General features: G+C 36.9%; 1 protein-coding gene across 1 annotated transcript; it reads left to right on the forward strand.

Moving 5' to 3' along the window:
• Positions 1-9,568: 9,568 nt before the first annotated feature.
• Positions 9,569-10,427, forward strand: LOC139505850 (uncharacterized; the record flags this gene model as incomplete). Its single annotated transcript, XM_071295235.1, is given in 2 exon segments — positions 9,569-9,712; positions 10,031-10,427. Coding segments are annotated over 2 exon segments (339 nt in total), but the record flags the coding sequence as incomplete, so codon positions are not given.
• Positions 10,428-16,714: the final 6,287 nt, after the last annotated feature.

The raw sequence follows: 16,714 nt of genomic DNA on the forward strand, positions 1-16,714 counted from the left end.
GAGGTATCCTCGCTGCTGTCGAGCCTCCTCGCCTTGGAGACCCTTTCCTCCTCCTCCCTGCCACACGCATGCTCCTCCAGTCCGCGGCGGTGTACAAAGACCAGTCCGCATTCTTCGCAGGCGATCAGATCGTTCGTGGTCGTTTCTTCCGTTTGGGTCGTCTCCTCCTCTCCCGCCCCCGTCAGGACGTTCGTGCGCAGTCTCTCCGTCTCGGGGGTCTCCGGTTTGACGTCGACGAGGAGATAACCGTGTCGTCTTCTCGTGGCCTCGTCGAATTGTCGATGGAAATGTTCGGATCGACCCGGGTACATCTGTCGTGCCAGGGTGAACACGGGCTGTCGATCGATCGGATTGAGGACCATGTAATGACAGTTTCTTCTCTGGGTGGGGTCCTTTCCGAAATACAGGTTCTGATAGATGGCGATCACGGAAAGATTTCGATGGTGACTTCCTTCGGTGAAGAGATCGTTGATGCGGGAGTCTTTGCTGGCGAGGGTCATCAGGTCGTCCAGGACCACCACGTTGCGCACTTTCGGATCGAAGAAGTCGTCGCTCTCCATGTCGGCGGGGATGCCTCTCACAAACTCCACCGGCGGGTGCACGCCGTCTCGTACGACGTCGTAGAGGGGTTGCCATCTCTTGTACAGCCAGACGATTCTCTGCGGCGCCGGTTCGCACATCGCTTCAGCTTCTCGGAGGACTTCCGCCACGAAATGCGTCTTGCCGCAAGACGTCGGACCCGAGACGATCATGGTAAACGGGTGTCGAAACAGGAACGGGCGACCGGCGGCTGTTCTCCCACCGCAGGCACGAGCGGCGGCGGTTGTTCTCCCACCGCAGGCATGGGCGGCGGCGGCGGTGGATGTTCTTTCACCGCAGGCACGGGCGGCGGCGGCGTTTCCCCACTTCCATGCTGATTGCGATAATGTCTCAACATGACATCTCTCCTGGAAAACCGTCTATGGCAGGTAGGACATTCCATGTTTATACTTCGATATCGAATCCGCTATCCTCTTATAACTTTTTTTCTAAAATGCAGCAAGCAGAATACGTGATCGTCCTTGAATCGGCACACTCGTAATCTATCGTCTCTGACGGTGATTTCCAATAGTGTCACCTCGCCTCCCCTCGTCGTGCGGTAGAGTGGTCTCTCGAAAACGACTTCCATCGTCTCGTCCCGTCGTACTGTTACGGATTGAAGTAGTGGTAGATACGTGTCTCTGACGTACGATTCTTCCCTCACCACGTCGGAACATAGGTAGACCCTGCGCGTGGGTATTTCAAAAGTAGGCACGAACGTCATTTCCAATAGGGCACACTCCCACGTTCCATTCGTTAAGTGTGATCGAGGTAAACGTACTGAGAACTGACCTCCCCTATTCTCGGGAAAGAGATCGAGCGAGTCTCCGCTATTGACGAATAAATAAAACTCGTCCATGATTAGATGAAGCCCGTGTTCTCCCCTTCTTATAAAGTTTTGAACAATACCGCCGCCGCCCCGCCGCCGCCTGTGCCTGCGCTGGAAGAACAACCGCCGCCGCCGCCGCTCGTGGCTGCGATGGGAGAACAGCCGCCGTCCGGCCCGTTCCTGTTTCGACACCCGTTCACCATGATCATCGCCGCCGCCGCCGCCGCCGCCGCCGCCGCCGCCGCCCGTGCCTGCGGTGGGAGAACAGCCGCCACCGCCACTCGTGCCTGCGGTGGGAGAACAGCCGCCGGTCGGCCCGTTCCTGTTTCGACACCCGTTTACCATGATCGTCTCGGGTCCGACGTCTTGCGGCAAGACGCATTTCGTGGCGGAAGTCCTCCGAGAAGCTGAAGCGATGTGCGAACCGGCGCCGCAGAGAATCGTCTGGCTGTACAAGAGATGGCAACCCCTCTACGACGTCGTACGAGACGGCGTGCACCCGCCGGTGGAGTTTGTGAGAGGCATCCCCGCCGACCTGGAGAGCGACGACTTCTTCGATCCGAGAGTGCGCAACGTGGTGGTCCTGGACGACCTGATGACCCTCGCCAGCAAAGACACCCGCATCAACGATCTCTTCACCGAAGGAAGTCACCATCGAAATCTTTCCGTGATCGCCATCTATCAGAACCTGTATTTCGGAAAGGACCCCACTCAGAGAAGAAACTGTCATTACATGGTCCTCTTTGACAATCCGATCGATCGACAGCCCGTGTTCACCCTGGCACGACAGATGTACCCGGGTCAATCCGAACATTTCCATCGACAATTCGACGAGGCCACGAGAAGACGACACGGTTATCTCCTCGTCGACGTCAAACCGGAGACCCCCGAGACGGAGAGACTGCGCACGAACGTCCTGACGGGGGCGGGAGAGGAGGAGACGACCCAAACGGAAGAAACGACCACGAACGATCTGATCGCCTGCGAAGAATGCGGACTGGTCTTTGTACACCGCCGCGGACTGGAGGAGCATGCGTGTGGCAGGGAGGAGGAGGAAAGGGTCTCCAAGGCGAGGAGGCTCGACAGCAGCGAGGATACCTCCGAAAACGACACGGACGAAGACGCACTTCCCATGAGCGACGCGGAACTAGAAGAAGCGTTGGAAGGGTTACCGGTGGACGTACGTTGTGCCGAAGAGTTACCCGCAGACATCTCGCACCGACCGATGACCTATGTCGTCAACACGGATACCTGCGATGGACCGGGGAAGCATTGGGTGGCGTTTCACTTTCCATCCACGGGACCGGCAGAATTCTTCGATTCACTCGGACGTTCTCCGGAGTATTACCATCGTCGCTTCAGGAACGTGCTCATCGCCAATGGACCTCAATACAGATTCAGTACGACTCAAGTGCAACCGGGATCATCCGATACGTGCGGACTCTATTGTGTACATTTCGTGAAGATGAGATATAGAAACATTAGCATGGAAGACATTGTGAAAGATTTTTCCCCTAGAGACTTGATGAGTAACGACGACAAACTGCTTGCATTGTACGAATGAATGAAATAAATATATATGAAACTGACATCTGCGTTGGTATTTTTTTTCTATTTGCCCCGAACACGATACGATTAATCGGTGATTGACGTTCACACCATGAAGAGTTGCCTCCCTTTTTTGTACCAGAGTTCTTCGATATGATCATGTGACCTTGCCTCGAACGTTGAATTGTCACTCCACGAGAGAGATCTAAACAGAGTTGCTTCCCTTGTTTTGTACCGGAGTTAACGTTCCTCGATACGATCACGTGACCTGTTGTCCATATATGGACATGTATTGTATTTTGATTTTTGAGTGAAAATAAGGTTTTTACCAAATTTGGTCATAATTTCCATACATGGTCATATGGTATCTGGTCGGTTTCCATATATGATCATGTATTTTATTTTGATTTTTGAATGAAAATAAGTTTTTTACCAAATTTGGTCATGATTTCCATATATGGTCATAGGTTGTTTTGTCGATTTCCATATATGGTCATGTATGTTTATTTTGAGTGAAAATAAGGTTTTTACCAAATTTGGTCATAATTTCCATATATGGTCATAGGGTATTGTGGTCGCTTTCCATATATGGGATTCATCAAATGGTGGTTCAAGAGTCATAATCCGACATCAGGTGCTTCCGTTTTGATATATAGCCCTTCAATTTCCTCGTTTCCTATATGGCCGGCGTGCATTCGGTATGACTCATGGTATTATCATGTAGTGAGTCATGCCCTGATCTTGCATCCTGATGATTCATGGTCGCACCGCGTCATGACCAAATATGGCCGTCGTACATTCGGTATGACTCATCTTCCTTACTTCCACTGAAGTCATTAGGGCTAGTATATGCCCATATATGATATTGGGGGCGAGGCATGCGCATATGACGTCAGCGCCCTAGCGCCCTGTGTTTTTAGGGTGCCTCAAACGTCACTCTCTCTACTACTATTTATATAAGTCAGCTATACCGTGTGATGCGTTTTCAGATTCATCACTCGACAACTTCCTGTTTACCAAACACTTGCATATTTTTACACTATTAATATTATCCACTTGCGGCGGGGGTATCATCAGTGAGCAGTAGCTCACAGTTTCACTTGTTTTTCTAATATTGGCATGGAGCATCGCTGATGTGGCACTGATTATCGATATGTACATTTATTATAGTTAAATGTGTTCAGTGAATTGTTCTATAAATGCAATACGAGTAGTGTAAACTATAATACAAGACTTTTATAGCCGACTTTACGGTATGGGTTTTTCTCATCGTTGAAGGCCGTACTGTTGACTCTTTATTTGATGGATAGTTGTCGCAATGGCTTTCATACAACATTTCATTTTTAGCTCACCTGGCCCGAAATTTTCTGTTTTTGGTTATTATCTGGAATATCATTATAGATAGAGATAAACTGTAAACTGCAATAGTGTTCAGCAATGTAAGATTTACAAATACATTTGTAAGTCAACATGACCGAAATGATCAGTCGACCCCTTTAGGAGTCATTGGCCTTTATAGTCAATTTTTAACCATTTTTCGTAAATCTTAGTAATCTTTTACAAAAATCTTCTCCTCTGAAACTACTCGGCCAAATTAATCCAAACTTGGCCACAACCAGACACATATTTAAACTAGATACTAGTTTAAATATGTGTCTGGTGACCCGGCCATTCAACCAAGATGGCTGCCACGGCTAAAAATAGAACATAGGAGTAAAATGCTGTTTTTGGCTTATAACTCAAAACCAAAAGCATTTAAAAGCAAATCTGACAGAGTTATATTGTTTATCAGGTCAATTTCTATCTGTCCTAAAATCTTCAGATGGATGGGACAACCGGTTGTTGGGTTGCTGCCCCTGAATTGGTAATTTTTAGGAAATTTTGCCGTTTTTAGCTCACCTGGCCTATAAGGCCATGTGAGCTTTTCTCATCACTTGGCGTCCGTCGTCGTCGTTAACAATTTTTCAAACATCTTCTCCTCTGAAACTACTGAATGGATTTGACTGAAACTTAGCATGATTATTTCTTAGATTATCCTGCACAAAGTGTGTGCTTCGATTTTTAATCCATCAAAAAACATGGCCGCCGTTACTTAAAATATAACATAGGGGTCAAATGCAGTTTTTGGCTTATATCTCAAAAACGAAAGCATTTAGAGCAAATCTGACATGGGGTAAAAATGTTCATTAGGTCAAGATCTATCAGCCCTGAAATTTTCAGATGAATCAAACAACCCATTGTTGGGTTGCTGCCACTTAATTTGTAATTTTAAGGAAATTTTGCAGTTTTTGGTCATTATCTTGAATATTATTATAGATAAAGATAAACTGTAAACAGCAAAAATGATCAGCAAAGTAAGATCTACAAATAAGTTAATATGACCAAAATTGTCAATTGACCCCTTAAGGGGTTATTGTCCTTTAATGACAATTTTTCACAATTTGTTCATCATATTTGCTAACTTTAAAAAATCTTCTCCTCTGAAACTGCTGAATGGATTTGGATGAAACTTAGCATGATTATTCCTTAGTTTATCCTGCACAAAGTGTGTGCTTCGATTTTTGATCTGTCAAAAAACATGGCTGCTGTTACTTAAAATAGAACACAGGGGTCAAATGCAGTTTTTGGCTTATATCTCAAAAACGAAAGCATTTAGAGCAAATCTGACATGGGGTAAAAATGTCCATTAGGTCAATATCTATCAGCCCTGAAATTTTCAGATGAATCAAACAACCCATTGTTGGCTTGCTGTCACTTAATTTGTAATTTTAAGGAAATTTTGCAGTTTTTGGTCATTATCTTGAATATTATTATAGATAAAGAAAAACTGTAAACAGCAAAAATGATCAGCAAAGTAAGATCTACAAATAAGTTAATATGACTAAAATTGTCAATTGACCCCTTAAGGGGTTATTGTCCTTTAATGACAATTTTTCACAATTTGTTCATCATATTTGCTAACTTTAAAAAATCTTCTCCTCTAAAACTACTCAACCAAATTCAACCAAACTTCAACTGTATGATCAGTAGGGTGTATAAAATAAAGTTGTGCTTTATTTTTTATTTCGTCAAAAAACATGGCCGTCATGGCTATAAATAGAACACAGGGTAAAATGCAGTTTTTGGCTTATATCTCAAAAACTCCAGCATTTAGAGCAAATAAGACAAGAAGTTAAAGTATATAAGGTCAAGGTCTACCTGTCCTGAAATTTTCAGCCGAATCGGGTGACTGGTTTTTCAGGTATAATGCCCCTGAATTGATGATTTTAAAGAAATTTTGCAGTTTTTGGTTATTATCTTGAATATTATTATAGATATAGATAAACTGTTAATAGCAAAATGTTAAGCAAAGTAAGATCTACAAATAAGTCAATTTGACCAAAATTGTCAATTGACCCCTTAAGCAGTTATTGCCCTTTAAAGACTTTTTTTCACAATTTGTTCATCATGTTGACTTACTTTAAAAAATCTTCTCCTTTGAAATTGCTGTATCAATTTCAGCCAAACTTAGGCTAAATGAGTTTCAGAGTATCTAGTATAAATTTTATATTTCATTTCCTTGTATGTCAGAAACATAGCTCCTATGGCTAAAATAGAACATAGGAGAAAATGATTTTTTTTTTGCTTTTGAAGAAAATAGGATGATTCAAAGAAGATTTAAATAAATTGAAAAGCCAAAATAATCGTTGATGAGAGATTTAAACAAAAAAATTAAGGTGAGCGATTCAGGCTCTTAAGAGCCTCTTGTTTGTTATTTTCTTGAATATTTTTATAGATAGAGATAAACTGTAAACAGCAATAATTTACAGCAAAATAAGACCTAAAATTAAGTCAACATGACCAAAATGGTCAATGGACCCCTTAAGGAGTTATTGTCCTTTATAGTAAATTTTTAACAATTTTCATAAAATTTGTAAACTTTTACTTACATTTTCCACTGAGACTACTGGGCCAAGTTCATTATAGATAGAGATAATTGTAAGCAGCAAGAATGTTCAGTAAAGTAAGATGTACAAACACATCAACATCACCAAAACACAATTTTATCATGAATCCATCTGCTTCCTTTGTTCAATATTCACATAGACCAAGGTGAGCGACACAGACTCTTTAGAGCCTCTAGTTTATATAGTATTTTTTCAAAGTTTTTTTCTATGCTGATGTTAGATTTTTGTCCATGTTGTGTGTATTTGTATACATGCACTTCAGATTTAGGGTGAATCTGAGACCCTTCTTCTTTTTTACTATGATATTCAAAGGTTACTATGTTTGCTTAATATATTGTTGATGTATGTTATATTAACAGTATATATAATTCAGCAGTTGTAAGTGATTTGCAATGCAGTGGTTTTGGGTATACTTGTGTCACTGCATTGCAAAAAAATGTTATGAATTTATTTTGAAAATATGTATCTCTATAGGGTAATTTTTGTATCAGGTTCTTCCAATTTTTGGTTGATTTTAAAGAACTTTAATTTTTAAGGGATATATTCTTGCACTTGTATGGAACTTTAATAGACTATTGCTTCTAAAAGTCAATGATACATATTTTTTTTGATTATATTAAGGAATGTTCATAAAAAAGATCAATAATGTGGTCATTTTTATAAATTTCCTGTTCACAAAACTTTGAATTTTTCGTAAAACTAAGGATTTTCTTATCCCAGGCATAGATTACCTTAGCTGTATTTGGCACAACTTTTTTGGAATTTTGGATCCTAAATGCTCTTCAACTTTGTACATGTTTGGCTTTAAGATATTTTGATATGAGCGTCACTGATGAGTCTTGTGTAGACGAAAAGCGCGTCTGGCGTACTAAATTATAATCCTGGTACTTTTGATAACTATCAAGTATCTTTAGAAAACTTTCACGGATTTTTTTATTTTATAATGCCACTGTGCACCCATTCTCTAATTTCTTATAAGAATGTTTTTTGGGGTTTTCCATACAAAACATTTACCTTCGCCAAAACCATCGAAGGAACCCCGATCAAACGTTAACGAATTATGTATAACATAACGCGGCTTTTATTTCCTGAATTTTAAAACAATAATTTTTGCCAATAAAAAAAAAAAACATGGACTATGCCCTTTCCTATCATAAGGGTGAAAGAATATGATATCAATTTTATTTTTAAATTTCCCTTTAAACCTAAAAATGAAACGTACATAAATGTTCCTTCTGTTTTACTTTAGATCCGAATCATTTTGGTATTCCTTGGCATATACTTTTTAAGTGTTTTATTTGGTTGTATCCGGTATGTACTTGCAAATCCTTCAAAACTTCGTCTTGCAATTCAAAAGTATCGACTTTACAAGTGGCAGGCACGGATTCATTTTGTTGGTTTTGCTCACTGTACCTCTTGTTTTGTTTGAAATTTGATATATGCTACACATGAAAACCAAGTCTTTCAGTGGAGTTTCAATTAGTTTAAACATATTTTATTTGCTGAATTAAAGCAAAATGGATTAGACACAAGTAAATCCTACTTATGAAGTGTTCTCCATAATACAATATAAAGTTACAATAACAGTATAATATAATGGACATGCATATAAAACAAACAGTTTATACAATATAATACTAGCTTTCATAGGTGAACAAAGAGGAGAAAAAGTAAAAAGAGAAAAAAGAAAGTTTGAAAAATCGTATAATTCTGTGACGATGACTTGTGAATTGATGACAACGATGATGTTCCGTGTCAGCAATAATACCGCTCTATCAAGGCATAAGAAATCTGTTTGACCTTTTTATGAAGTTTTGAACATGTTTGCAAAAAGTAAAATCACAAAAATACTGAACTCAGAGGAAAATCAATTTGGAAAGTCCATAATCACATGGCAAAATCAAAAAACAAAACGCATCAAAAACGAATGGACAAGAACTGTCATATTCCTGACTTGGTACAGGCATTTTCAAATGTAGAAAATGGTGGATTAAACCTGGTTCTATAGCGCTAACCCTCTCACTTTAATAACAGTCTCATCAAATTCCGTTACATTTACATGATGCGTTAAATAAGCAATCATTGTTTGAATATTTTGTTCGTTCGAAAGTTCCATGTGTCCACAAATTAATAGTTTTGTGTCTACGACAATGTTTTCAGATAGCCAGTTAAGGTTATGGAATAAGGTTTTTCTACATAGTGTGTAATTTGGGCACACGAAGAAGTAATGGTAGACATCCTCAATATCGGAGTGGAGTTTCAATATGTTGTATATGTAGCAATAATAGTAAATATCAAGCTGCAAAAATGAAGCAGTGCATGCGCTTGTGATTCAAACGACAAAAACAATGTGTGTGCATTGATATGTCTGAATATAAAATATGTTTGAATTATATTGAATTATCAAGATTGCTTAATTAACCCTTGAAAGTCATAAAATATATGCTTTTGATGCAGGTATATATAGGGCAACAAAACATGATTATTTATTTTGATCTATTAAAATCGCTGTTAACTATAGCGATTTTTAAAACTTGTTCATTACTTCTATATCGTTTATTATTGTATGTGTCATTGTTTTACCATACAATGACATGTTAATCGAAACTACAACAAAATGTGCAATGACTGTTTCTTGGCTGATCATGTTAATCATGTATTATAGGATGATCGTATTGACTTGACATATGATGGTCCTTTTCATCACTTGATACCAACGTTGATTGCTGCAATATCTTTGTTTGACACCAAAGACCTTGATTACATCAGTAAATGTGATTCCTACCAGAGGAAAGAAATCTTGCGTATTGTCAGTATTACTTTTGCTTTCATTCCATTGTCATTAAGATTTTTTTATTATTCAAAATATGACATAAAAGTTAACAGAAATTAGTTTGTATTATTTTATTTAGCTTGGTCATTTAAAAAAACATGTAATGTGAGCAACTGACGTTCAATGTACATGTATCTGGTATAGCTAATGCAATATTACCGTTTAACTTGCAACTCTTTGAGAGGTACCTTTTTCCAAATTGATAGAAAAAAGGTGTAATATTTTATGATGTACGATAACTAAATACACATATCGCGTAATATAGATAATGTTAATTATCAACTTTTATTTCAGATAGAAGCAGATTCACGTGGACTGAGATGTATACCAGTTGATCCACAGTTTACACAAGAGCTTCAGAAGGAACCAGTTGAAAATGTAATGGCGTTAATAAACTACGAGATTGATTTTTTGAAAGGAGAACTATCGCCACGATCAAACAAATCAAGCACGAATATACTTGTGAAATACCTTCTTAACTGCTTATAAAAAAGACGTTACACAGTGCTGGTTGAAAATTGGGAAGAGTGTGCTTCCACGAATGCATTTTTATTCAAACTGCAGTAGTTAGAATATCTGAAAACATATAACCTAGTTTCATTATTTTTGTGATATATTTTACGTTTATATCTGTTTTCTAGTTTGATATATTTCTATATCGTAAAATAAATTGATAATCAAACCAAAAGAACATCTATAATGTTTAATTTGATCCAAAAACATGGGTTTTTAACATAATGGTCCATCGAGTCTTCGAGATATTTTATTCGTAAACTATTTTGTCTCTTTCCAGAATTCACTTCTCCTGTTTTGAAAGCAATTTTGAAGCACTTGAACATGTTATTACATATGCACTTTATTTTTACAACACATTGTACATGGACAAAGGGAATGCTGGTAAAATTTTAACATTAAACAGGTCATAACAAATGTTAAGGCACCATGATTGAATATTTAATTTCACAGTTAGAGTGGTGTGACTAAGGAATAAACATGATCAAATCAAAAAGATAATCAAAAGTTAAATTGGCATTTCCAAATACAAGCTTACGAACTGTGATGGTCAACTTTTAAAGACCAACATGGAAAAAATTAAGACAAAGTATGGGTTTATGGGATAAATGATCCAAATTTTAATCAGATAAAAGTGGAAAATGCGACAAGAATAGTTTGGAGGCTACCACAATAGTCACGTTAACCCTTTCTTACACATAAGATCACTACCCAACCCAGGTTTTGGTGGGATTCGTGTTGCTCAGACTTAAGATTTCTATGTTATGTTTTGTATTCTATTGTTTTTCTGTTTAATTTTTCCGTTTTTCGTTAATAGCCAAGGCGTTGCCAGATTAATTTCGATTTATAACTTTGATTGTCCCTCTGGTATCTTTCCTCGGAGTTTAGTATTTTTGTGATTAGATATAGGAAGATGTGCCAATGAGACAACTCTCCATCCAAGTAACAATTTAAAAAGTAAACCATTATAGGTTAAAGTACGGCCTTCAACACGGAGCCTTGGCTCCCAAGTAAACCATTATAGGTTAAAGTACGGCCTTCAACACGGAGCCTTGGCTCACACCGAACAACAAGCTATAAAGGGCCCCAAAATTACTAGTGTAAAACCATTCAAACGGGAAAACCAACGGTCTAATCTATATAAACAAAACGAGAAACGAGAAACACGTATATATTACATAAACTAAACGACAACTGCTGTACATCAGATTCCTGACTTAGGACAGGTACAAACATTTGCAGCGGGATTAAACGTTTTAATGGATCCAAACCTTCTCCCTTTTTCTGAAACATTAGCATTACACCACAACATAAAAAAAACACATGATAAAATATCAATTGGCAGACTTAACTCAATAAAAAAACGTATGATTACACAATGAACGAATAAATTGGATCTGCGATATCTGAATAAAAATGCACAGTTAATTAAATATTAGAGACAAAAATTCATGACCAACAAGCTAACAAATAAATTCAAACAAAGCCATGGCAGAACATCACTGAAAAATATTTAACCAATCAATATTCACTTTAGAGAAAAAAAACGGTTTAAAAAAATAATTACAATCTTGAAGTTATAAAATGGAGTAGGAATAAGTGATTATTCTTTTCGCTACTCTTTTAGAAGCCTCTTTGTTCCCAAACACTGGCAAACTTTTTTTTATATACAATTATGCTTGATGTCAGTTTTTACAGATTAAATAACTTTACGTGTAGTGGGGTGCTCATTTTCGCCATATCTTTCCATGTTTTCTACAGGTTATGTTCAGGTCTATATGTTTTTGAAGTATACTGATATTTCTATATGAAGATAACTTCAAATGCAAAACATTCCTAAGCTTGAAAAAATGTTTGTTTGAAAATAATCATCTGTAAAGTTAGATTAAAGGGTGCTTGAAATTTCCTGAAGTTTTGTAAATGGGGGGTACATATTCGCCGTTTTTACACATTATTTAAAACCAAATAAATGCAGCTTTTTATAATATTCATCAAATGAATTTTATTATAGATGAACAGCAGACATTTCAAAGGTGTAAAAAACAGAAATAAGAAAAAAATCTTTTAAAATCCTGTTTTTCATTCAGGAAATTGACCGAAAATTGTTGTCCGCTTTTCGATCTTTTGCAGTTAGTGCCGTAATTTTGTTAAAGTTTTAAAAAATTATCATATTTGTTATAAAATTATAATTTATCGGCATATTTTCTTTCATTTACGCTATCCTTTGAAGTGTTTATACCTCAAAATCATAAAACGGCGAATATGGGCACTCTATGTTATATTCTGATTTTTTTCATGTTTGTTATTAAACAAATTTTAGTACACACTTTACTTGTGTAATCTCACTGCCATTTATAATACCATAAATATCAATATAAAACAAAATATCAATATAATACAAAATATCAATATAATACAAAATATCAACATAATACAAAATATCAACATAATTAGACAATATACGTATAGTGTCTTGAAATATGAAATTTATTTGTATGAGGCTTAGAAACGGGAAAATGCGAGGTTCTACCGAGCATTTTCCCGTTTCGTGTCGAATACAAATAAATTTCATATTTCAAGACACTATACGTATATTGTTTTTATACTGAAATCGAAAAAAATATTTTAAAATGAAAAAATTATATAACAAAAATTGTTAAAAAAAGTGTTTGGAATTTCCCTCTTGGGGTACCATTTTGGGGTATTTCCCTATGAGCGTAGTCCAGGCGATAAGACGTTGACATATTGAGGAATTAGAAAGGGAAATGAACTTAATTAATAACATTTGATAATCATGGTATATAAAAAACCAATTTGAAGACATAAATTTAAAGTATAAATTCATAAAAGTTTTACCATTGTTACTTTACGTTGTCATGGTCGTGACGTGACGTTGTTGATGAAATACAATAAGGAGGCGGGGCTTATAGGTTAGTTGGGGTCATTGACGTATAAAGCTAACGTTTATACGTATAGCTTTATCTGTATAGTAAAATAGCTGATTGCAGTATAATACAAAATATCAGCATAATACAAAATATCAATATAATACAAAATATCAATATATAAATACACGAAAATATAATGTCTGTCTGAACAACGTAATCTAGAGGACACCGGATTTATTACGAATAAATAAACATTATAGCATGTGAATTAAAATAACAACATGTGTGATATAAACATAAAAAAAAATACTGTGGTGTAATGAATAATGAATTATCAAAATGTCTCTCTATATTTAACGATCACCCCGGCAAGGAAAAACCGAAAAAAAATCATTTTCTCAAAGTAAAATTTTTGTCCTTGATTTATGTTAATATATGATATAAACGAACACTTACTATTGATTTTATAGTTTTTGGTCAATAATTTAAAGAGTTTCCCATTAAGTGTCTATGTTAATTCTATTTTTTGAAGTGTTGATTACTGGATGGAGGAAGTACGAGTAGTGTAACGGCCTTCCAATCGAATAAAAAACAACATATTGTGTGTTCTATTGTCGGGTTGTTGTCGCTTTGGCACATTCCCCATTTCCTTTCTCAATTTCATTTTAATGTTTGTTTATTTGTACCATGTGATTTTGATATCTTAGTATTAAGATAGCCTTCATTGACCACCAAACAAAATTAGATTTTATTGATTGATTGATTGTTGGTTGTTTAACGTCCAGTGGTAAATATTTCATGCATATTCAGGACGAGAACAAGTATAGAGAGATCTTGACATAAAAGAGGCCATAAGGGATGATGGTCGGGGAAATTTCGAATGCCACTGGAAAAGGGGGTTACATGTATATTGGATAGGGACAGAAATTTTCCTTACAACAGGCCACCTACGGGCCCTCAAAGAGTTGTTGTAAGGGTTCTTAATGTGCAAAGAGCGTGGCACTCTCTTTACACAAGACATCGGTTTTAACGTCCCCATTCTGACCGGACGTGACTGCGAACTTCATACATCCCGCACAGCAAAACGGACGCCCTACTTCATAAGTTATGTAAGTGGACGTGAGTTATGGCAGGATTTATCAGCTATAAAAACATTTTTTTTTTTTATTTTCTTAAATTGTTTGCTACCAAAACGTGCATTATAAACATTAATAAATAACTTAATGTATATTAACTTTAGTCTGGGTTTTTTTAATTCTCTTTTCAGAGCCTCTTTGTCTTGGTTTGCAACTCACCATGCTAAAAGCATGAAAAGCTTGTGTAAAGTAAGTTTACTAATATCTAAAATGATATAAAATCAATAATTAAAACTACAAAGTGATGATCATTTTTATTGGTGTATTTGGTATTCAGATAGGTATAGTCATATGGTACAAATGAACAAACAATAAAAGCACATGTATGTTGTTTTTTGTTTTGGTTGGAAGGCCGTTACACTACTTACAATTAAACATGTATATGTACTGGTGAATATATATTTATACTATATATTGAACATGTAGAAGGACTTGTGGTAATATACAGACTTGTAGAAATGTAGATAGACAGACCGGTGAACATTTAAGTCAACTATAGTGGGCACATAGACAGACTGATAAACAAACGACAAAGTTTTGGAAATTTAGACAGACTATTAGACATTAAAATAGTCATGTGCACAGAAAAACAGACTGGTGAACATGTAGACAGACCAGTAGACACATGGACAGACTGCTGAATATGTGGAATGACTGGTGGACACGAAGATAAACAGGGCGGAAGACTTGTTAACCAATGAACAGACTTGTGAATATGTAGACAGACTGGTAAACACGTACACAGACTTACAGACACATTGACAGACTGTTGAATATGTAGACATACTCAATGACTCATATACAGACTTCTGGACATGGCTGTTGGAGACGTAGATAGACTTGTCGATATGAAGGTAGACTAGTGGGCCAAAGAACGACTTCATGGTTAACTTATAGATAGATTTGTGAACATGACTAGTGGACACGCAAACAGACTGGTAGTGGACTGTTGATGTGTTTCTCAACTTATTATATAGGACCGTTAGTTTTCCTGTAGTCATTTTGGGGCCCTTTATAGCTTGCTATTCGGAGTGAGCCGAGGATCCGTGTTGAAGACGTTACTTTGACCTATAATGGTTTTTGGTTTACAAATTATGACTTGGATGGAGATTCGTCTCATTGGCACTCATACGACATCTTATACAATGTACCTATGAAGAGAGTGTTGTGAAATATTTACGGATGGAGCAATTTAGCCTCAACGCAATTGGTGAACATTTTCTACTGTCAATTTCTTTCAATCAATTGGTATTATCTGTGTGAAATAAAAAAAAAAAAATTCCAGAGGTGAAAGTGTGAATCACAACTGTTTACGGTATCATTTATCATCTACAGTAAATATGAATAGGAACAAGCTTAAATGTCCACCAAACAAATAGATCGGTTTTTTGACACTCAATAAATGGGGTATTTTTCCGAATGCAAAAGGCACCCTTGTAACAAAATTAAGGTACCCAACTTCTAATCCTTGACACAAGGCCTTTCAAAGGATATGCAAACACCATGCATATGCAACAATTCTTCAAAGCACCAAAGTCAACATTAGTATTCAGATATCAATCATGTCTATATGCAATTTCTGTCATAATATTGTCAAATGTATATAATATGTACATATAAACCAGTCTAGATGAAAAACTACGTTCAAACCTATGATTAGGTTGGATAAAAACCGCAAATTTTATACGTGTGCAGGTCAAACAAATTTCGTTGTAGAAGGTTCTACATACAGCACCAACAACATTTTCCAAAAGACCAAAATACTGAAAAAGTATATTGAAACATATGACTAACAGTTCGAACAACTGATGTTCTTTAACACTGCTGACTGCCATTGACGATTGCCAAACGATATTGCTCGCAAGATGTAACAAAATGGATCTTAATATAAATTTAATACTAAACAGAAAACAATAAACTTTTGGCCAAGATGTTATGCCACAAACATGAGGTGTCAGTAGTTTTGTGTTCACCAGATCTGGGTATATAATTACTCTGTATGTCAGCACAACAATATTAGATCTGCAATTTACATATTTCAAATGGGTTAGGGACGACATCAAAAGTTCAATGTAGGATAGCAAACTTAATTTATATAGTTTTTTCACTGACCCCCCCCCCCTCTCTTTACTTAATTTGGGAAAAATTGATTGACCAATAAGGATATATATAAAATCGAATCGATGTCAATTAAACAAACTTGCAGGAAATTTTACACACACCCCCTCCAAAAAAAAACTATTTGAATAAAGTTTGTTATCCTTCATTGATATTTTTATGTCATCCCTTATAATATAGACTTGCAATAATAAAAATAAGAAGACGTAGTAGATTCCCATGAGACACCTCTCCCCTAGAGACAAAATAACGTAAAAGTTAACAACTTTAGGGCTTATTACAGTCTTTAACAAAGATTAAAGCCCATATCGCATAGACAGCTA

The sequence above is a fragment of the Mytilus edulis genome, unplaced genomic scaffold (genome assembly GCF_963676685.1).
Source record: "Mytilus edulis unplaced genomic scaffold, xbMytEdul2.2 SCAFFOLD_2122, whole genome shotgun sequence".
In the NCBI taxonomy this organism is placed as follows: Eukaryota; Metazoa; Mollusca; class Bivalvia; order Mytilida; family Mytilidae; genus Mytilus; species Mytilus edulis.